The 23,150-nt window shown below is 40.8% G+C and overlaps 2 protein-coding genes across 2 annotated transcripts; both read left to right on the top strand.

The window, feature by feature from the left end:
• The first annotated feature begins 666 nt into the window (after window positions 1-666).
• s1pr5b (sphingosine-1-phosphate receptor 5b) lies at window positions 667-4,550 on the top strand. Its single transcript, XM_074696641.1, has 2 exons — window positions 667-747; window positions 2,038-4,550. Exon 2 carries the CDS (start codon window positions 2,275-2,277, stop codon window positions 3,517-3,519), a length of 1,245 nt encoding a protein of 414 aa, XP_074552742.1. The 5' UTR covers window positions 667-747; window positions 2,038-2,274; the 3' UTR covers window positions 3,520-4,550.
• A 2,615-nt stretch (window positions 4,551-7,165) lies between these two features.
• On the top strand, window positions 7,166-21,620 carry keap1b (kelch-like ECH-associated protein 1b). Its single transcript, XM_074688907.1, has 7 exons — window positions 7,166-7,285; window positions 10,891-12,060; window positions 14,332-14,577; window positions 16,478-17,154; window positions 18,271-18,476; window positions 19,013-19,189; window positions 19,621-21,620. Exons 2-7 carry the CDS (start codon window positions 11,755-11,757, stop codon window positions 19,884-19,886), a joined length of 1,878 nt encoding a protein of 625 aa, XP_074545008.1. The 5' UTR covers window positions 7,166-7,285; window positions 10,891-11,754; the 3' UTR covers window positions 19,887-21,620.
• Window positions 21,621-23,150: the final 1,530 nt, after the last annotated feature.

Below are 23,150 nucleotides of genomic sequence, written 5' to 3'. Positions count from 1 at the left end.
GAAAACGTCTTCTTTTGGCTTGGAGTGTATGTGACCTCCGCTACTTCCGGAGCCAGCCTCAAGCAAACACTCAACGAATAGCAGATTTTAGCACTTCCATATTGTCTCATATTCTTAGACCGGAGGTTGCCGCTTGGTTGTATCCAGTAAAAAGTTGTCCTAAACATACAAATTTGTTTCGATCTAATCTCCATTCAATTTCAAAACAAACACACCCCCCGCTAAAAGTAATTTACAACTGTGTGCGGAGACTCCGGGCCACAAGGTGGCGAAGGAGTGCATTTAAAACAGATCCTCCTCATAGCGTCTTTAAGGAAAATGTGGGATCAGTGACAGCATATTGTTGCAAACAGAGGAGTTAGTGATGAAATCTTGAAAATTTAATTCATGTCACCCTCCTGTGTAAGCTTGAAGATTGATAAGTTAATGTGAACTTTGAGATGTAAAAAAAGTCACTTTGATGTGATTAATGGCCGTCCATGAAAGATCTGATGATCACACTCTTAAGACAACTTTAATGACGTGTGTGTTTGTATGCACACACTCTTTAGGTCTGTGAGAGGCAGAGGGGGAGGCAGAGAGTTTGGGTTAAGACCGGCCCCTTTGAGCTGCAGCTTGAGTCAGGTCTGACTTCACTCCCTCTGCTGTGTCAGTTTGACTGTGAGTCACCGGGTGCTCATGTTTGGATTCCCCTCACTGAGCAGCAGATGAAGAGCGGGATAAGGGCAACGACACATCAGTTCCAAGGTAGGGTTGTTTCCTACTTCTGATTGAAATTACGATAGGTTATTATCAATAATGGCTAATTTGTTTTGAATTAGTTTGAAATTGTTTTTTGTGTTTCTACAGAATGAATCAACATTTAGGGATTGTTAGATATAATGAGAATATGGTGGAACTTTGCTGAAATGATAAATCAATTTGACAAATATTATTGCTAAGGGAAAGCTGCATTGCTAGGGTTTTTAAACTTAGTGTTACAGGGGATTTTGCCACAGTAAACAATGTAAAAAATGATTCAAAGTTTGAGGGGTTTTTTTTGGGTTTATAAACTTTGTGATTTTTTAAAGATAAATTCTGTCATTTGCTTAAACATTAAACCCATTCCCGTGGTGGCAGCAGCAGTATTCTGCTCATTTTCATGATAGATAAACAACAGATATAGTTCATTCATAAGCTCCATTCACATCGATTCATGGCATGATACCCAATCTCTACTGCTCAAGACTCAACAATCAGCTGTTTCAAATTTCACAAATTCTTCGACAGACTGAATGTAGATTTAAGTCTCCAGACCTTTTGTTAAATGTTAACACATGACTCAGGAAACAGGGGGAAAACGTTCCCTCACACGATAGAGACTCAGAGGAATGCGACCCTAATCACCCCTCATTTCTCTCTACATCAACACCGGCTTAAGCTCAAATCATTACACTTCAACCTTCAGTCTGTTTCTGCGATACATCAGCCATGCTCTTTAAGTGTACGTGCATGTGCAGGAGAAGCCCAGAGACACCTCATCTACACTGTGTAAAACAGCTGCATGTGTGCCAGACTCAGTGCATGTGTTGTGATTGTCCTTGTCTAACAAGCTTACAGTGAGTGACGTGCACGGTAAACACCAGTGTGCAGAAAGATGTTTGTCTGACATTGAAGTGATTCCTGTGTCATTTAGCATCACATTATACACACAGCAAAAATAAAATAAAATAAAATCACACTTTTCTGTTTTAGTGGGCGTCACATATGTAGTTTATGTTTAATGTTGTTACAGTTTGCTTTAAACTCACAGTGCAAGTATATTTGACTGCATATGTAGTGGAAAGAGATTTTCAGTTTCAGTGCACTCCGCCAGACTATTTTTTTCAATTTGGAGATTTATTTTAAATTGTCTCAGGTGTAGATTTCACATCAGTTGAACTTGACTTTTAAAATATGCAGATGTATGATGTGAATAAATTGTGACTTTTCAAAGTTTGGTTTCAGCTTCCAGTTGTTTTCTTCATCATTTTCATTCCTTTTCTTGTCTCTCTGCAGCATCTAAAGCAAGACAAACAGAGCTAAACAGCACCACCCTCTGGTCGAGAAGAAAAGCTATATGGATTCTCTTGGCTCAATCTGTTTCAGCGTCCTGTGACTGCACCGAGAGGCTCAGACAGTTTTGTTTCTGTCCTTCTTTCTACTTGGACTGATTCTCCACAGCTCTTCCTGCCAAGAGCATGTCACCAAAGAGGACTTTATAGTGCAGAGGAAAGAGGAAACGCATCGTAAAGCATGGAGGCTTCAACTTCTGCTAGTGCATGGACTCCCCCCTCTTCACCCATCCTCCTTTCCTCCTCCTCCTCCTCTCCCTCCTCTCATGGATACCTGCAGTTCTTCTGGGAGTACCAGGATAATGCTGTCATTGTGGAACATTACAACTACACAGGCAAGCTGCAGAAAGACCGCTACCGAGAGGGGCTCAAACCTGAGGGCATCGCCTTCCTGGTGGTGTGTCTTCTCATCGTTTTGGAGAATGCTGTTGTCCTTATCGCCATCTGGAGGAACAAAAAGTTCCACCTGCCCATGTATTACCTTCTGGGGAACCTGACTCTGTCCGACCTGCTGGCAGGAATCACATACATGGCTAACATCATCATGTCAGGACCTAATACTCTAAAACTGACGCCACTGTTGTGGTTCCTGAGGGAGGGAGGGGTCTTCATCACTCTGGCTGCCTCTATAATAAGCCTCCTAGCTATAGCTATTGAGCGCCATGTGACAATGGTGACCATGCGACCGTATCATGGAGCAAAGCGAGGGAGGATGTGGGCGTTGATTGGTGCGAGTTGGGCGTTGGCCGGATTTCTGGGTGTCCTACCAATTTTGGGATGGAACTGCATTCACAGACTGGACCAGTGCTCCACAGTCCTCCCACTTTACTCCAAAAGCTACATCCTTTTCTGTGTTTCCGTCTTCATCGCAGTTCTCCTTGCCATTGTGGTGCTGTACGTCCGAGTGTTTCGCATCGTCCGTACGAACACTCAGCGTCAGAGGCTGGGTCTGTCTGGCAGCATGAGGAAAGGCCTCGCGAGGAAGTCTCAGAAGTACATCGCTCTCCTGAAGACCGTCACCATTGTGCTGGGTGTCTTCATTGTCTGTTGGCTTCCCCTCTTCTTCCTCCTCCTCCTGGACTTTTTCTGCCCCACTCGTGGTTGTTACCTCCTCTATAAAGCTGATTACTTCCTGGGAGTAGCCATGGTCAACTCGCTCCTCAATCCAATCATCTACACTCTGACCAGTAAAGACATGAGGAGAGCTATTCTGAGGCTGCTATGTCGGCCATGTTTGTTTACCAGAGATGGCCAGGTGAAGAAGATTGGGATGCCATTCCTGGAGTGCAGTTTCAGTAAAACAGAGGTGGCATCGCAGAAGTTAGATGGGGGCCCGGAGACGACCATTTCCTCAGGAAACAACGTCACCAACCCTTCTCCTATTAAAGCTCTTTACCCCAAACTCTTCAAGTCACAAGGACTTTGACATTCTGAGTCCATAATTACATAAACGGGTTCACAAAAAAAGAGGACATGCTGTTTGGTAACGTGAAAGGTGGAGCCCTGAAAGACAGTATCTCAGAGTCAGGGGTGATGATGAGTGACTGAACTCAAATGAAAGACTCTGATGATGACTCTTCTTAGCTGATTTGCACTGAAATATCACAACGAATGGATTAGCAGCTTTGGATATCCTTGTCATATGTTTGTTTCAAGGTCTGAAAGCGACGTCTGGAAACTTCTAGGCTTGTTTGACTGAAAACTGACATTTCCTCTTTAACTCAAAGGTCCAAAAGTGGGTTGCCTTTGCCCTTTAACGATCATATTGAAGTACCTTAGATAAAGCACAAACATACGCAAAGTTTAATCTTCAGATCTGCACACTTGGATTTCGCTGGTCCGAATGTCTACAGTGTGCATGATTTGTTGAGACAAAACACAAAGCGCCTCTGCACAAACCAGACAGATGTAGGAGGGAAAGTTCTTCAAACACAGCTCAGGTAGTGTGCTGTGGTATAGATGTGGGAGGAAAGAGAAAAGTGTAAACCCCTGCTGTTTTTGAAATGACAGTTTTCTTCTGAAGCAGAATGGAAATTCCTGATGGGCTCTGGTAAAGTTAAATGTCACTCTGGCATTTGCTGTAAAATTTCTTGTTAGAGTAATAAGACAACAACATCATGTCATGATAGTTATGGAAAGCTTCTTTTTTCATCTTCAGATACTTATGGTTTGACTCAAATTCAGCAACAGTCTCACTAAAACTGCAAGTACAGGCTCAGTACGTGTCTTAAGAGTTTGACATTTCAACACCTTGAGGTGAACATTTAGCTCAACGTCTTATTTCAGCTGCAAGGGTACTTTTAAGGACATGAATGTGCCTGCACTTGTAAGCTAAATCATGCAGAAACAGCTGATTGATCGTAGCACAATTATTCATGTACTTTGCTTCACTTTAAGTCATGTTCACATTATTTTCTGGAGTTTTCTTGCTCTCTTTTGGACATTAACAGATGAATAAGGCAGTGTGTATTTTGTATATCTTTTTGTAGTTTTGAAGACTTTTTATATCATTTTTTTTATAAATTATGACTATTTTGTACCAATCAAAGTGTAAAAAAATGTCTTTCTTTTCATAAAAGAAATAAAAAATTTGATTTATGATTAAAATAAACTTGTACAGTTTTCATTGTGTGCATGCTGTAGAACTGCATTGATATAAGCGTGTCTGGGGGTGTTTCGTTATGTGTGGCGTGGTCGTACTTGTAGAAGTGCAGCACTTGAAGAAGCACCACAGGAAGTGAGCCCCCTTGTCTCACATCTGGTTATGCCATTGGCCTACATACGGCCTTCTTCTACAAGCCTTTCGTGTTTCAGGACAGCTCCAGCTCTTCACAATGTTCCCTTTATTTAAACTCTTTTTCTCTTATCCTCTCACCTTGCTCTACTCTGCTGTATTTATCATGGCTGAAACAGAAAAATATATACATCTGGCTTTAATGCTAAGCTATACCTTGAAAAACTAAACAGACTGCTAATTCAACAAAACTCTGTATGTTTTCTTACCTCATCTAGCACTGGAGAGTCAATGTGAGTTCACTACTGGGTGTGGGAATGTGACTTTTATATGGCATTTTGGCTCACAGGCTGCAGCAATACTGCTATGTGGAAGAATTATTATATATGCCACAAAAACCAAGATTGGCTCACAGTATACCCCAAGTGTTGGAGCATTTCCACCCCTTGCAAGGGCTGGTTCAAACCCAATTACATGGATGGAAGTCCACCAACTCAAAACATGAGCATAGCAACTGTAGCTTCATAATTTTGCATGTGTAAGCAAAAAGCAAGTCCTATTCTATTTGTGGTAGTATGCAGACTTTTCACACCTTCAAAAGGAAGTTGACACATAAGCAGCAACACATGCGTCAACTTCATGGAAGGCAAAGTCAGATGGACTGCAAAGTTGTTTCACTTTTGCTTAACCCTGTGACCTTAACATAAACTCATCTCCAGTAAAGGGTTACACACAGCAGCACTGAGATACCTTGAACATGATTTGTATGGGTGCAGGTGATAGTCCAGATGTTATCTGTGTCCACATGCAGACAAGCGGAAGGTCAGCAGGTCAGAAAATCTCTCCTGGCCCCTTGCTTCTCCCCAGCTGGGAAATCATCTAACAAAGCGGACAGGTAGAAGTCATAAGACATCTGTCATGCTCAGCACAGACAGTTAAGCTTAGGTTACAGAGGTAAAGATGCATGCTGCACAGCTCTTTGCCAAGGCACAGCAACAGAATAACCCAGGGTAGTGGGATGCACATCAATAAATAAATAAATCATAAAACTGAATCTGAAGCAGTCTTTGGAGCAGACAGGCATAATGAAGCTTGTCTGGGAGTGTCTATTGTGCTGCCCCGAGGATAACCTCACCCAATTCCTCTGACTGGAACCGCTCGCTGAAGGGAGGCAGAGTCATCGCTCAGCCGGAGAATTTCTTGTGAGTGCTGACTCAGCGCTTGTCATATCATATTTTTCATGACTGCTGCTGATGCTTCATTATTCATCTCATCAGCCCTGGGGGATCTAAGATCTAATCTCTGTTTTGATATTATTTAGCTGAACAAATCCTAAGTATTTTACATATTCACATTATGACATGGAGCTCATTACAGCACAACTAAACCTGACATGACAGCATGTGTTGTATGTCAGTGGCTTAAAAAGACCAACAGATTTGTGCCTGCAGTGTAACACTTTGCTTTGGGCGCCACCTTGTGGCTTTCATTATAACAGAGTGTTCTGTGTACTTATTTGACCTAAATTACATATTTTCTAGAAAAACGCTGAGTGTCAGCACCTGCCAGGAGCAAACGTTTTTTTCAAACAAGCTTCTGCTGTAGGCTACTGCACTTAATGTAATGTAGGAAGCACTGACAGTTATTATCTTTAGGGGACGGAAATTTGGCAAACAAGATTAGCAGAAGCAACTTAAAGTGGAACATTTTGTCTAGGCCGGAGTTAAATGCACCAAGCACTTTTTTAACATAAATTGTGAATTTTCTGCAGGGTTTTAATGAGCTGGTCTCTTTAAATGTTTTTAAAAGCAGACAAGAGACTCTAAAGATGTATCAACTTGTAGATATTTGGCTTTGTGTTCCAGAAAATGTTGACATGTTTCTAAATATTGTGTTATTTGTCGTAACTTTGTTGGAATGTGTTGCTGCTGGTCTTGGCCAGGACACTCTTGCAGGTCTTCTTGGTAAAATACTTTTTGATAAATTAATTAATAAGTAGCCTGATTCACGACATAAACATTAGCTCGCAATCTTCTCTCAGTTGATTAAATGACGTCAGTATTTTCAGATAGCACACTTTTTTTTTTTGCTTTTTTTTGCTTACCACATAGCATTAACACCACCACGCGATTACAGAATTGAGTGAACACTTCTGTCCAGCTTGTCATTCATCATTTTATAATCCGTCTAGGTTTGATGGACGTTAAAGCTTCATTTTTTGGCACGTCGCCAAAAATTGGCAGCCTGCTTTCCTACAATCTGAGTAGTCCTTCATAATAAAAGCTTAAGCAGTCTGCTGTCAATGCGCGTCTGCGGAGACTTTGTAGTCAGACTTTTATTGTGAAGGCGAGAGGAGGCCGGTACAATGCTTAGTCACGGTGAGTTACAGCTTCTCCCCCCTCCTTTCTATGTGGCGCACAGCTCGACACACCGAGATGGAGGAATTGAACTAGACTACGTGAGTTTCTTTGCAGATTTAAGATATTGATTTTTGCTCATTTTAACTTATTTATTGGTCAATATACGCGGAAAGCAGCCTATCTGTTAGGACATGTTTATGTAGCTCTTTGTTAGCATTTCTGTGCTCGGTTCGGCTCACAGCCGTTACGTTGCTGTCTATTATTAGGAGCCTATTTTGCTGTCAGCTCTATTTCCGAAACGTTTAACTTGTAATTTGTGTTGTCTCCGGTTATTCATCATGAGTACAATCACTTTAGTTTCGATCTCACCACGCATAGGAGGAAACCGAGTGCCCCGCGTTTGTTTGTGCATGCCAGCGCTATATTTTTTATCAAAACAAGCGTAGAAATGATGAACATTAGTGATTGAATCTGGAGGGGAGACTTTCTGCTTTGTGTGTAAAAGCTGTGAGGAGATGGCGCGGAAATCCAATTCCATCTGGGTTTATGTAAGGACTGGCTTCACTTCTGGGTCATGTTTTGGTACAGGCAGTTCCACTGTTTGCTCGGTGAAGAGTTCAGGATGAGTCACTGAGGAGAGAGCTGTGCCAAAAATGCCCATGGAGCAAGTTCAGCCCCACTATTTGTTTATTACTCCTATTTAACTGTTCGTGTTTAAAGTTTGAGAAACTCAAGTTGTTGTGCAACCTCTGCTGAATGTCAGCCAATTCTCGCAGGCCTGGATCGTGGTTCTCAAACGGGAGTGCAGGGTCCATCAGTGGTCTTTGAAGGAGTTGCAGAGGTTTGGTTGTTGTCCTCTGTCAGTACGGATGGAGGTTTGCTTCATATCACCACACTGAAATTACCTCTACACACGTGATCTACACTTTGACTGGCACTATTTCTTTCCATTTACTTGCCCCCTTTGCAGTTTAGGCACCTCAAATCTGCAAACGATTGGTATTTGCAGCCTTGATTTTGTGGTGGATGTATTTTAAGAATCTGCAGAGCTGATTAGGAACAGTTAAGAAACAGAGAAATCAACGCTCAAACTAAGGTGTCACAGTATATTTTATTTCACTATCATCACAATGTAACATATGCAACATGTGACTTGACTGACTAAGTTACAAATAATACAGATAACAATGAAAATATGCTATCCAAGACTCTACCACAAACAACATTCCTATATCAAGAGGGAGACATTATATTACGAACAGCTTCTGTCTGCAACATTAAAAAGACATTGCATTTGTTTGGTATTGCAAATATGCAGGCCAAAACATGTTTCTTATAGTTACCATCATCCTTGTCTTAAAGAAAATGGATTGTGAAGCAGGAATATGTCACATCTGATTAGTAAAAACAAAGATTTTGCCAAACTGACTGTAACCATTAAGAAGGGAATCACCTGCACATGTTTTATAAGTGCAGTCGTATATTTTCACTACATGAATGAGCCCAGCTGTGCAGCAGGTTCAGAGAAGCTTCAGTGAAGCCTGTTTTTCAGTGAGCGCTTGGTCCACTTCTGAGAGTGAGTTGAGCAATATGTTCTCCTGTGAAACTATTTTACCCAGAAACCTGGAGGGAGTGAAGCACAGCAGTAAACAGAAATGGCTGTGTGTTTCGTATTACAGTTGGATTAACTGCGGGCTGGCTGCTGTTTTGACGAGTTTGCTGGTAGCCGATGACGTGTGAATATCTGTTGATGAACCAAAAAAATACTGTCGCTGTTATGTCACTGATTGAAAATGAGGACAGTACTTTCAGCATTTGGAACAGCAAGGTCATAAAACGTGGTCTGTTCACTGCGCCCTCTTATCTTTACTTCAGGTAATGATTTATATGTTCACACATGCTATACGTGCTGTGTTATATAACTCAGAATTGTTGCTGAGTAACTCTTTCTGATCAGAGAACACTGGGAAAACAATAAGCAATATATGCTTTTTGCTGTGTTTCATGTACTGATTCTCTCAAACAGAAGCTGAAATGATAGAAAAGAGATTTCAAAAAAATCTCAGCCTGTCATTTGAAAGTTTGCAACAAGACAAGCAGTCAAGTATTGTTACTAAATCAGACATTCAGCTTGTAAGTTCAGCAGATTTCAACTGGTAAAAAGTTATCTGCTGCTTTTTCATTTTGAATTACTTGCTGAAAGACTATGATTTCTTTTTTTAAATATATAGCTGTTGACGAAGTGACTAGGGCTGCAGCTATCGAATATTTTAGTATTTGAGCATTCTACTGAAAATCCCATCGATTAATCGAGTAACTGGAAAAAATACATTTTTGTTTAGTAAAAAGCAGTTATTTTTCAAATGAAAAATTTTCTCTTTAAGAAATAGAATTTTCTGATACAGCATGTCAATAAGAGCACTTGCTTTGGTCGCTCCAAAATTTGTAAACACACTTTGACACATATTTTGTGCCTTGTACATCTCATCAAATGTTGAGGACCCAAATGGCACCTGTTTCGTAGTATGACCCATTAGTCTCCAAACTCCAGAAAAGAAGCTAGATTTGTTGCTAGTTGCTATTTTGCATAAGAGGTAGCTTGAGGGGTGTGAAAACTCTCTTAATATGGCCTCAGCTCTATTTGAAATACCACTCTTTGATCTTTTTTAAAATTAAATGATTCCTCAAGGCGGAGAAAATTACTTGAGTAATTTTTGTAATCGAGTACCCAGAGTAGAAACCATAGACTGTATGATACATGGACGTAGTATCTGTGAAGTCATCCATCTGTTTCTGATACTGAGTTTTTGAGGCCAGTTGCTGCCATTGGGAGCCAGACTCGAAATGCTGAACGTAAGAGGCAGACTTTGAGCCTTCTCACTAGCTACAAGGCACCCACCTGTCACTCAGGTGAGCTGTGCCAAACTGCGGAGTTAAAAAATAAATTCACCCCCTTTACACTTTGTGTTGATAATAAAATGAGAAACCCAGACAGATTTATACACGTGTTTTTTCTAAAAAACTGTCCTTTTACCTTGGTGTGTACGTGGTTTTGAATAAACTCTGAGCCAGCCTCAAGTGGACGCTCATCGAACAGAAGTTCTTGGCATCAGTTTTATTTCCCGCCACCGAAATTATGCCTCATGTCAAAATTTGAGTCGACCATTGTTTTTTAAACTGCTTCCTCATTTTATTTTTTGATACTGCAATATTTCCTTATCTTGGCTTTCACATTACAGCCATTGAATCCAAATTATCAATTTTTTAAGCTCAAGATAAACTTTCACAGAGCTGTTCTGTCTCTGTATTATTATTGTGAAACAGTTTGGGATTTTGTATATATGCTGTTTTAAATTATTCTATCATGAGTGTACTTCCAGTTTATTTTGCAACTCCTCATTGCTTTGCTGATATATTCTGCCTTCTTTATCAAGCTCACAGTGTTTTTAATTGTCAGGGAGGGCCACCTGTTAACAGAGCAGCACACTCATCATAAAAGTCAAAAGCCTTGACCCAGTGACCCACACCAGGAAGAGTACACCCTGTGTGAGAGGCCTGGTGACAGAACGCAGCGTTTTGTTGTGTATATAAGGTTTTGTTGAGGAAGTTTTATAGATAAAGAGCAGTGACAAGAATTGTATCTCATGAACTGTCCACTGAATGCACATTTAACTCACAGCCTCTCTTTCTCTTTCTTCCTCAGTGGTCAGCTGAGCCGAGAACCTCCTGGTAAACACAGCAGTGCAAACAAATTCCTTAACTGGGCAACTTCGAGGAAGGCGTCTCCTGAGAAAGCAACCCCCTCCTCCCTCCTTCCTCCCATTCCTCACAGCTCCATCTTACATGCAACACTTCTGTACTCAACCCTGATTTGTTGTTGTTGTTTTTTTCTCCTACTTTTGGAATCAGCAAGCTTTTATTGCCTTGTCCTTGGATTGTGATGCTGGTGCTTTCAGCACAAGTTTAACTTCTTAAAGTGACAGTGGAAAAAAAAATCTTGCAGGCATTTAAGCTAGTCCTCAACTGTTGAATGTTGGAATCTGGCTATCTAATAATCTGCTTTATTCAACACATTTGAATAATCTGAAATCAAAAACTGTAAAATGATGATTTCCTGGTTGAGACACAGTATTATTTGTAAGAATTGAGCCTCCCTTAAGAATGTAAAGAAACACATGTAATGGCAGCATAAACATTGTAACTAGGAGCCATTTCTTGTTCATGTTAAGTTTTTTTAACCTTTTTTTTTAACAAACCCAGAGGACTCTCAAACCCAGACTCTTTGATCATGTTGGAACTGCAAGATGTTAAAAGGCAATCCGCCACTTCACACGGCTCACATAGCTGTTGCTAGCGATGCCAAACTACTCAGCATGGCTGGACTAAAGCTCTGAACAGAACAAGGAAATCCTCATGCCGACCCAAACTTGAAGGTGAACACGAACCCCACAGACCAAAGTCATTTCCCTTATTTTATTGTATGCCTGTGCCGGGAGCAAGGATGGCCTGTACTGCTGCTCAGTGTTCTTGAGAGAGAGTGTAAGAAGGAGGAGAACTGAGGAAGGAAATGACAGAGTGCCTGACAGAATGCAAAGCGCTGGTGACTCCATCCACGCGCAACGGCCACAGAGTCTTCAGCTACACACTTGAGAGCCACACCGCGGCCGCCTTCGCCATCATGAACGAGCTGCGTCTGGAGCGTCAGCTCTGCGATGTCACACTGCGTGTGCGCTACAAAGATCTGGAGGCGGTGGACTTCGTGGCTCACAAGGTGGTGCTGGCCTCATCTTCCCCGGTGTTCAGGGCCATGTTCACCAACGGCCTGAAGGAGTGCGGTATGGAGCTGGTGCCAATCGAGGGGATCCATCCCAGGGTGAGTCAGCAAAACACCAACTGTGTTGGTTTCCAGTCCTAACAAGGATTACTTACACAACTCAACTAAAACACAGTCTGCATGCTTCAGGAATTTAGTTTGACGTTCCCGTGGTGGTTTCAGTCATTTAAGGTGAACAGCAGTGTTAAAGCAAACATCAGAATCCTGATGAACAGATAAGACTAGATCAGCATTTAACACTCCTGTGAGAAGTTTCTTGTTACATTGGTACTTTCACTTCTGTATGACTTACAAAAGCAATAGAGACCATATTTGAAAAGAAAGAGGTCAAAATCCAAAGTAACTGACATTTTCTATCATAAGAAGGAAGCAGAAAACGACTTTCTGTCTTTAACACCACTTAGACATGCGCCACTCATTCCACAGGGGATTACGGAATTTGTACATATTGAAAGTTTCTGATAAGAGCTTCAACACATAATAATAATAATGATAATGATAATAATAATAATACATTTTATTAATAAAAGAGCTTTTCTGAGCACTCAAAGACGCTTTGCAATGGATAAAAACAGCATATAAAACAATACACAAAAATAAAACATGAATGAAAAGAAGCCAAGCAGAAAAATAAAGTGCATTTTAAAGACAATCAAACATTAGAAGCTTTTTCAAAAAGGCGAGTTTTGGTTCGTGTTTTGAAGGTAGGGAGGTCGGGACAGATACGACGTGAAGTGATAAGGCGTTCCTGAGAGTGGGGGCGGCGACAGGAAAAGCTTGGTCCCCCCAGGTTCGGTGCTTGGTGGCAGGCGGTAGGGAGAGGAGATGGGCTTCAGCGGATCTGAGGTTACGGGGGGGAATGTAGTGGTGGAGCAGGTCGTTGATGGAGGAAGGAGCCTGGTTACTGAGGGCTTTGTAGGTCAGGAGGAGAATTTTGAAATGAATTCAAAATTTGATGAGGAGCCAGTGAAGGTTTTTGGAGGACAGGGGTGCGTGAGAAGGCAGGCGGCAGAGTTTTGAATATATTGCTGTTTGTTGAGTTGTTTTGAAGGGAGGCTGTAGAGAATGCTGTTGCAGTAATCAAGTCTGGAAGTGATAAATGCATGTATGAGAATTTTAGCGGTGGAAAAGGAGAGGGATGGACGTAGATGGACGATATTTTTCAGATGGAAGAAGGCAGTTTTTGTGAGTTGATTGATGTGATGTTCCAGAGTGAGATGAGACATGAGAGTAAAGGGTGAGGGAAGCATTGCCAATTGAGAGGTTGAAACTGTTGGTGGTTTTGGTGAGGGATTTGGGGCCAATGATTAAGAGGTCAGATTTATCATAATTGAGTTGAAGGTAGTTAGCTTGCATCCAGGATTTTATTTCTGTTAGACAGTTGGTCAGGGTGGAAAGGGTCGGAGCAGTGATGGAATTGGTGGAGATGTAAAGTTGGATGTCATCAGCGTAGCAGTTGAAGCGGAGACCATGACGACGGATTATTTTACCAATGGGGAGGATATAGAGAATAAAAAGGAGGGGACCAAGCATCGAGCCCTGGGGGACACCACGAGTCAAGGGAGCTGTAGAAGAGGTACAATTGTTGATTTGGATGAACTGGTGTCTGTCTGTGCTGTATGAGTTGATCCAGGAGAGTGCTGCCGGTGATGTGCAGAGTTGATTGTAGACAGGAGAGGAATAGGTAGAAGAAATTAAAAAGAGGACAGAAGAGGACACTTGAGAGAGAGCAAAGGATTTCTGGTTGGATTTGAACTCAGGCGGTCCACTTCTAGCTCTATAGTCTCTATACATGGGCTCCACACACTTAACCACTTGGCCAAACCAGTGGCGCAAGACAGGGCTTGGAATATAGGTTGTATAAATGGCATGCTGATAAAGCACTAAGTGAGCCTTTCATAATGTGGTATGGCTCTCAGTAAACACCTACATACCAGGTTTAAGAAATTTTACTGTGTTACTTATTCAAAACCCTGAAAGTAGAGACTGTTTATGACTTTCCTGACATCACCCATTGTGTCTGCTCTTTCATCTGTTTGTCTGAAAACCTGTTTTATATGAGTGGGATGCAGTGTTTTCCTCATACTGAGCAGTTTCCTAAGTTTAAAACAGCCAAAATATCCACAAACTGATCAAAGTGTTTTGCTGCACTGACTTTCAGAGAATAATAACTGCCAGGTTGGAGGTGAGATTGGATAGGATTATTTCTCTCCTGTAACCTCTCCTGGTGTGAATCGTTCTGTCTCATTTCATCCATTGCCTTCTCCTCTTCTTCCCCCCTTTCCTCTTTTTCCTGCCTCCCTCATCCAGGTCATGGACCGACTGATAGAGTTCGCCTACACAGCCAGCATCTCTGTCGGTGAGAAGTGTGTGATTCACGTGATGAACGGCGCCGTCATGTACCAGATAGACAGCGTGGTCAAGGCCTGCTGCGATTTCCTCGTTCAACAACTGGATCCCAGCAACGCCATCGGCATCGCCAACTTTGCTGAGCAGATCGGCTGCACGGAGCTGCACCAGAAAGCCAGAGAGTACATCTACATGAACTTCAGTCAGGTGAGAAGAATCTCAAACAGAAGGAACATCGCTTTAAATGCAGTCATAAACTGTTTATTTAGGATTGTTTTGGACAGGGTTTAAGGTTTAAATATAAAATGTGAGGCCAAACACTCCCCATACACTCTGTATTGAAGAGATTTATGTCACAAGCAGCAGAAAAACTTGGCTGTCTGCCTGCTGCTATGAACAGAAGTTGCTCCACTCTCTGCCAGGTGCCGTGTTATTGTTATTCAGCAGCTAATGAGTTGTCCATGAATATTAATGACTCCATTTAGAGGCTGTTCATCACTGTTAGATATGGTCCTTAGACGGGCATTCTTCCTGCTGGAAGATAATTACCATCAGTTTAATTTAAAGGTAGTGACGCATTCATTTCTGCACAGCTCACAATCATGCAGAGCAGAGCTCTCCTTGGTCACTGTTTTATTACACATTTTGTTTGAGTGTTTCAAATTGTGTGTCCTCCACTGTGTTTTCTGCGGCTTCATTTTACTGCCTCACAACTTGCCCGTGCACTTCTGTGACGACTGTTAAGAATGTGAGTTATGAGTCATGGTGTGAGTTTACCTGAGAGCAAAAGATAACAACGCAATGCAGCAGAGAAGAAATGAAACTTCACTCAGTAGTATTGATTCTGAAGGACTGATAAGACCGAGAAAACAAAGACCAGTTTGACGTCTCACAGAGTCACAGATGTGTCATCTATTACCATCTGTGTGTGTCATCTCACTCTTTCATAATGTCATAAGAGCCGATTAGTTATTTGTTCACTGGCTTTTGATTTTCTTTTGTTGTTTAATTTCAGTCTTTTCAGAGTGTCATGTTTGTGTTCATCTTATTCCTGTATTTCCTTCAGGCTCGCTAAATATTTGACGTTACGTGTCACACACAGCCATGACTTGTATCCCTGCATGACTTTGCATTTATATAAACTTTCTTCTGTCAGTGTTCACAGACAGTATTGTTAATATTTGATCAGTAACACACTAAAACTGACTTCTTGGTGCTTTTGCGCTTAGTCAATCATTAGTTCATTTATAAAAAATTGACTTTTTTGAACATAGCTTTCCAAAGTCTGATGTTTCTAGTCTCATTTTTGGGGAATCATTTTAGAATGTGACTCAACTACAGAAAGAGCAATAAGAATTGTTAGAAGAAGCAAGTAAACAGATCCTTCAAACCCATTATTTCTTAAATTGAAATTGTTAAAAATTAGTGAGATAGTAGATTTTGGAATGTTACAAATTATGTACAAGGCTCACAAAAAACTTTTACCAATAAACCTTCAGGATAGATTTAAAAAAACACAAAGTTGTTATAATGAAAAGGATTTGAAGTACTCAAAAACCCAAGGTTCAGAACAAAATTAAAAGAGCATTACCTTACAGTTAAAGGAGTCAGTTTATGAATGATCTTAACAGAGAAACTGAAGCAGCTAAATCAATCAATATCTTAAAAAAATTATCTAATCCAGATTTCTTGGTAAATACAGTGAAATTTAATAAGGTTTTTTTGAGTGGCATAAAGGGGAGAAAAGATGTGTTCTTTTGTCTTTTTGTTGGCTGTTTTTTTTTCTTTTTTTGAAAAGAATAAAATGTATAAGACATGTTTGCCTGCAACTGTTTTGTTTTGTAATTCTCTTATATTATTGTTATGTGATTGTTTGATATGTATCCTATGAAAGAAGGGGCAGATACAATAAGAGTTTTTCTCCTTTCTGCTCTTTTTCATTCAGTTTTGGGGATCTTGTATTTTTTCTTTGTATCAATTTTTATTTATAAAACAATGAAATACATAAAATAAATAAATAAAAATAAAAAAGAATTAATACAGATATATATTTTTAAAGTTTTCTCAAAATGTGCTTATTTTTCCTCCCTGCATGTGTCTTTTGAAGGTGGCGACCCAGGAGGAGTTTTTCAACCTGTCCCACTGTCAGCTGGTCACCCTCATCAGCCGCGATGAGCTCAACGTTCGCTGCGAGTCCGAGGTCTTCCAGGCATGTGTGGCGTGGGTGCGCTACGACCGTGAAAACCGCCGGCCGTACGTCCAGGCCTTACTCCAGGCTGTCCGCTGCCATTCACTCACCCCAAACTTCCTGCAGGCCCAGCTCCAGTCTCTGGACTGGGACCCCCAGTGTAAAGACTACCTGGCTCAGATCTTCCAGGACCTCACCCTCCACAAACCCACCAAAGTCATCTCCTGCCGAACGCCCAAGGTGCCGCAGCTTATCTACACAGCAGGGGGTTATTTTCGTCAGTCACTCAGTTACCTGGAGGCATATAACCCCTGCACGGGAGCCTGGCTGAGGCTGGCGGACCTGCAGGTTCCCCGCAGCGGTCTGGCTGCGTGTGTCATCAGCGGGCTTTTCTACGCTGTTGGAGGAAGAAACAACGCACCTGATGGCAACATGGACTCAAACGCATTGGACTGTTATAATCCTATGAACAACTGCTGGCTGCCGTGTGCGCCCATGAGTGTGCCGAGGAATCGAATTGGAGTGGGTGTCATCGATGGCTTGATATACGCAGTTGGAGGCTCACATGGATGCATCCATCACAACAGTGTGGAAAGGTAAGTAAAGAAGATGAACGCAGGGTTTATTTATCTCAAACAACACTGTAAAAAGATCACAGCTCCTTTTTTTCTGCCAACTCACAAGAATTGAGGAACTACAGCCTGATTTATTGTTGGTATTTTCCCTCTAACAAGCAACAGATACGAACACTCGACAGTTTGCCACAGGTTGGCTTTGATTTGTGTCAGCCTGTTTGCTCTGGGATTTATTTGACTGTCGATTCGTCTGAGGTTTGGCAGAGTGCACACAGTGATAAATAAGCAATGGAATATGTGACTAAAGTCCAGCTGCAAGCATCTATAATACTGACTGATGTTCTGGTCGGTTCACTCTTAGGTCAATGAATACACCATGAGCGGGAATCAGGTAACTTCCTGGAAATCAAAAAGTTTTGTTCCACTCCCTGTGATTTATTTAAAGCACACAAAAAGCCTCAATGAGGAAGCTTTCGCCTTTTTATGAAACGAAACAAAACAGCGAATCAAGTGTTCATTGTTTTCTGCCCACAGCATATTACCCAGTATAATTTTATCTGGAAAATGTTTCCATTTCCTTCCAACATGTTTTTAGAGCTAGCTAAACTGAAATGAAAACGAACAAAGGCTGAGGCTCATCTAGCCAAACAAAAAATTCCACCAAGGCATGACTCATACCCTGACAGGGGCTCTCTGCACAATCTTTAACCTGCGAGGTCGTCTGGAATACGGCTCATTATGTAAATAGTCATAATTTAAGGTTGAAGATTTACCCAAACTCTGACTTTGGTCCTGATGACACAAACTGGAAGCAGACACAAATGGCAAATATTAACCAGACACTGTGAAAAAAGGGAACATGTCTAACTGGTCTGAATGCTGCAGCTGTGACTCAGAACAGAGATGCAACTTAACAGAGAAGCACGAAACCGAGCAATACTGATTTAAGTCACTATGGTAGGATTTCATCATTTTGTATTCTATTAGCCGAGGTCCACATGTTAAGCAAAAAAAAGATGCTTGTAAACCGTTCTCCATAGTGACCCATGTCCCCATGCAGAGCTCTTAATGATAGAGCATAAAAAATGAGAATATAAAAAACTACACAAATCAATATTTGTGGTTTCTGCTCTGCAGGTATGACCCAGAGAGGGACCAGTGGCAGCTGGTAGCCCCCATGTTGACCCGGCGTATCGGTGTGGGTGTCGCTGTCATCAACCGGCTGCTATATGCTGTTGGAGGGTTCGACGGCGCCAACAGGCTCAGCTCCTGTGAGTGCTACAACCCCGAGAGGGACGAGTGGAAGACCATGGCCCCCATGAACACTGTGCGCTCTGGAGCTGGTAAAGAGAATGCTGTTGTTTCATCTCTCAGAATAAGAGAAAACGATAATGCAAAGATTTCCTGCTTCAGTTAGCTGTCTTTCTGGTGTCTTCATTTATCTGTAGATAGATAGATAGATAGATAGATAGATAGATAGATAGATAGATAGATAGATAGATAGATAGATAGATACTTTATTGATCCCCAAAGGGAAATTCAAGATATTCCATTATTGCTTGTACAAACAATCAAGTTAAAAACACAAAAAGGTGGGATACACAGGTTAAAAACAGTTAAGACCAATATATTAAGAAACAAATTATGAAAGACTAAAAGCATGAGAAAACTTTAAAAGGTGTCACCAGTGTCCGTTCACTGAGTTGTAGAGCCTAATAGTAATCGCATTTTATGGTGTAATCACTGTAGCGCCACCCAGAGGCCATTTAAATCATAAGTCTTAACTTGCCAGGTGCTTAACAGACTCCATCCTTGTGTGTATGTGTGCTCTGCGCCCACACCGCAAGACTTATATACAGTAATGTGTGATCCATTGTAGGTGTGTGTGCTCTGGGGAACCATATCTTTGTGATGGGGGGTTACGACGGGACCAACCAGCTGAACACAGTGGAGCGCTATGATGTAGAGACTGATACGTGGAGCTCTGCTGCCTCCATGAGGCACCGGCGAAGTGCTCTGGGAGTCACTGCTTTGCACGGACGCATCTATGTACTGGGTGAGTGCACGTATGACTGGGAACTTAAGATTAACAGTTCAAACAACAAGCTGAACAACCAAATTGTGTTTAGATTTGCTCTTGATCCTCTTTTTTTGCATTTACAATCAGTCGCATCTTTGATCGTATTTAGTGATGAGACAAATTCAGGTTGTTTAGGTACTATTGGACTGGCTAACTTGTGTATTTCAAATGATAGAGTAAAAGATTGGCTGAGCAGCGTATGCATGGCTGTAAAATTACACTTAACAAAGTTGCTCACTATGCAGGCTTAGACCCTGTTTGTGTTACATCTGGCAACTTTTACAGCTAAGATACATTTCTTTATTTATCTGTTTATTTGTTTATTTAGAGTTTTTGATTTTTTTATGTCCATCCTGAGATTGAATGGATGAACCTCTCTCCTGACACACCCCTGTGATGTTTTGCAGGAGGCTACGATGGCAGCACTTTCCTGGACAGTGTGGAATGTTACGATCCAGAGAAAGACACATGGTCCGAGGTAACCCACATGACTTCGGGGCGCAGTGGCGTGGGCGTAGCTGTCACCATGGAGCCTTGCCAGAAAGAACTGCCGTCATGTCAGGCATCGGAGAGGGAGAGCGCTGCAGCCCCACCAACCTATCAGTCATCTAACTCTGGTTTTAACTCTCACCACAATCAGCCGCACAGCGGGTCCTTCAGCAAAGGCTCGTGAGGATCCACATTAGACCTTCACACACACACACACTCACACACACACACACACTGATGAGCACTCAGAAACTCCTCTCTCCTCTTCACAAATCAAGAAAAAGACCATCACACCTGATTAGAGACAGGGGTGATTTGAAACCACACATGCTGCCTCACTGATTCTAGAGATCACACTTTTTGAGAAATTAGAAACACTTTATTTGAAAAGTGAAGTAAAAATAGTTATTTGACTTTCTAAATTGTGTGTTATGTCAGAATCCATCAGGAGAACTTAGCTCAGCCAAATTTAGTAGACCTCAGTCTGTGTCATGTAGTCCTCAGTGGGAGCATCATGTCTCTGGTTGGAGACCGTGGGAGAAAAGGGCTGCAGTCTGAAACTAAGGGCCTCTCAAGGGCTCTTCATACTCCAAGAGCAAACCATGCAAAAGTACAAATCTGAGGGGAGAAAACAAATCCAGTAGCATTTGTCAGCATCAACCGTAGATTTCAAAGTGCCAATGTGATGCCTGATGGCATTTCCATCAACAGTATATTGACCTGAGGTGCTTCGATGGAGCAGTTAAAACAGTCACTGTGTGGTGGGAAACTCAGATGAAGCTTGAACACAATGATGGGCCTCATGTGAAAACAATTTTTGCAAACCTCTCTCATGAAGTTTGTTGTAACGGCTCCAAATCAGATGCAACAAACTCTTAACTCCACAGATTTGTTTCAAGTTTTGGTTGCATCACTGGGATAATCAGAGCAACACGGATTTCTGTTTGAGGTCAGATTCCTTTAGAACAAGTTGTGTTCTCAGCCAAGAGTGAAAACAGAACAGCCTCATTTATTTCTGTCTTTGGCATCATTTAATTTCACTCCTCCGTCAATTTGAGATGAAGTATATTTCATTCAGTCCTGTTTGTTCTCACATGAGGCACAAAGTGTTGAGTTTATGTTCATACAGAAGCAGGAGCTAAAAATAACCCCATAGTAACACGTGTCTGTCGCTAATACCCACTGGTTGGTTTATTAAATTGAGTAGATTCTGAAAAAGATGTTCACCAGGTATTAAGAGTTGCCTCTAGTGAGGCTTCACTATAGTTCAGTCTCATGTCACTGGTATGTAGAGTGCCAAGACTATGAGGAAATGAATTGTGCTTAGAGGAAAGGGAATACTGTAGCATTTAAAAAAAAATCTTTCTGAATGTGTTTTTTAAAAACACTAATAGCTGACACAATGTGGAGCCTCTCCCTGCAGTTGACTCTTTGGTTCCTCTCTTCCACCAGACCTCAGAAACAGAAGTGACCATGTTTGTCCATTAGTATTCACATAATGTATGCTAATGACAAAAAAAACTTGCTTCAAGAAGTGTATTTGTAACAGCAATTTAAGCTACAAAGGTTTTTATTGATGTTTTTGTACATTGATATTCAAAGAAGTCTTGTACAGAATTTCAGAGCTCACTTTTTTTATTTATTTGTTCAGATCTTTTTGGTTTCCTCGTTTCCCTGAACTGACATCAACTTTGTATTGACTTGGACTCTGGTGTTTGTGTTTTGAATAACTAGCATGCATTGTGACTAAATAGGAATGCCTGATAATGCTAATTTTGGATGTTTGTAAAAAAACAAAACAAAACAAAACATGAAGCTTCACTTTAAAAGGGACTGCTTTTTCCTGTCCGTCAGTAGTTGGAATGAAATTTAGGATATTTAAGGTCTGCTTTGTACATTATTTTCAGCAAAAGTTCCCTGTACAATAATACATTGTAAAGTAAAATATATGTTTATTGTACTTCTGAAGTCATCTAATATTTGTGTTACGTTGAATGAGTGAATCTTCGTTTTTAGACAGGAAAGCTGAATGCTGGGTGCAGATGCAACTTCTGCCACTAGGTGGAGCCATAGCTCTGTCACACTGAAAAATCCTGTACTGTTTTATCTGTAGCATAAAGCAAATTTACATTATATTTGTATCAAAAAGTCAAGTTTAGCTATTTCCCAAGAAAGCCAACAGATCAAGACGCTATTTTTACACATATTGGTTTTGTGTCTTGATGTGTGAACTTAATGTCAAGAGAAGTAATCCTGTCAAACATAGAAAAGACAAAGCATCCATCAACAAAGAAAGATCCTTAGACTGAACACAAAGTTTCCTGCCACAGATTTCACATGGAGGCTTCACAACACTAATTAGTCATGTTGCAGCGCCATATCTTAACACTCAACAGGCAACACCCACAAGATGGCACATGATGATACAGGACTCCTCACTTTTTAGACCATCACTAGGATGTGAGATCAAGAACAGAACAACAACATAATCAATATTGATGTTAGTTTGAACCTGCACCCATTGCTTGTGCAGTTTCTTCTTTTCTTATCTAAAAAAAAAAAAAAAAATTTTGAGTGCTCATATGCCTGGACATTTCAGTTTTGACAGCACTAAAACGAAAAATATAAACCACTCAAGTAAGAAAAATTTCTTTAATCAATGAAAATTTGAAGAAAATCTATCCAGTAAAAGGAAAAGGGGTGGTGGGATTATATGAAATAAAGTTGCCTATATGTTGAAATGTTCAGCAATTTACCACAATGAGTGATAGTGTTGGGATTAAGATAAGATAACACTTTATTAGTGTACAGGGGAAAAACAATGGCACACAATAAGAACAATGTGGGGAAAAAAAGAATCAAAATAAAATACACAAATTAGATTTAACAAATAAAAATCAAGTAAGATAAATATCAAGTTAAGACATTTGCACAAAAGTTACACATCAGTATAAAGAACATTTAAAAAAGCAGTTGGGATATATGATGCATTAATAGTCATGGAGTCATCAACTACAACAGTTTACACCACACAATATGAGTGGGAATAAATTAAGTGATTTTCTATCAGCAGTAATATATACATTTGATTAACAGCATATGTAGTAGTATATTTGAATAGCAAAACGACGTTATTAAATAGCATGTAATTATAGGAAATATAATCTACAGTATAAAATATACCAAACTTTCACTGCACGTCTGCCTTTCAGAAATACAAGCACACATTTTTCCCCCTTTTTAATTTAATATAGTTTGACATATTTAAAATGAGTACATACATCAGCAGAGTTATCAAAGCCCAAAGTAGTTTAATCCATTTTTTTCTAGTTTCTTTTCTCAAGTTAGCACTCGTGGATGTGTAACTGGTTTAAATAAGATCGAGTTTATTCTAAAAAATCTCGTCCGGAAGTCTCGCGTTGTTTCCTGTTCACTTCACACCGGTGCG

The sequence above is a fragment of the Halichoeres trimaculatus genome, unplaced genomic scaffold (genome assembly GCF_033239565.1).
Source record: "Halichoeres trimaculatus isolate MK-OKI-2021-1 unplaced genomic scaffold, fHalTri1.1 fHalTri1_scaffold_2, whole genome shotgun sequence".
Lineage (NCBI taxonomy): Eukaryota > Metazoa > Chordata > Actinopteri > Labriformes > Labridae > Halichoeres > Halichoeres trimaculatus.
This window is presented reverse-complemented; position numbering and strand designations above follow the sequence as displayed.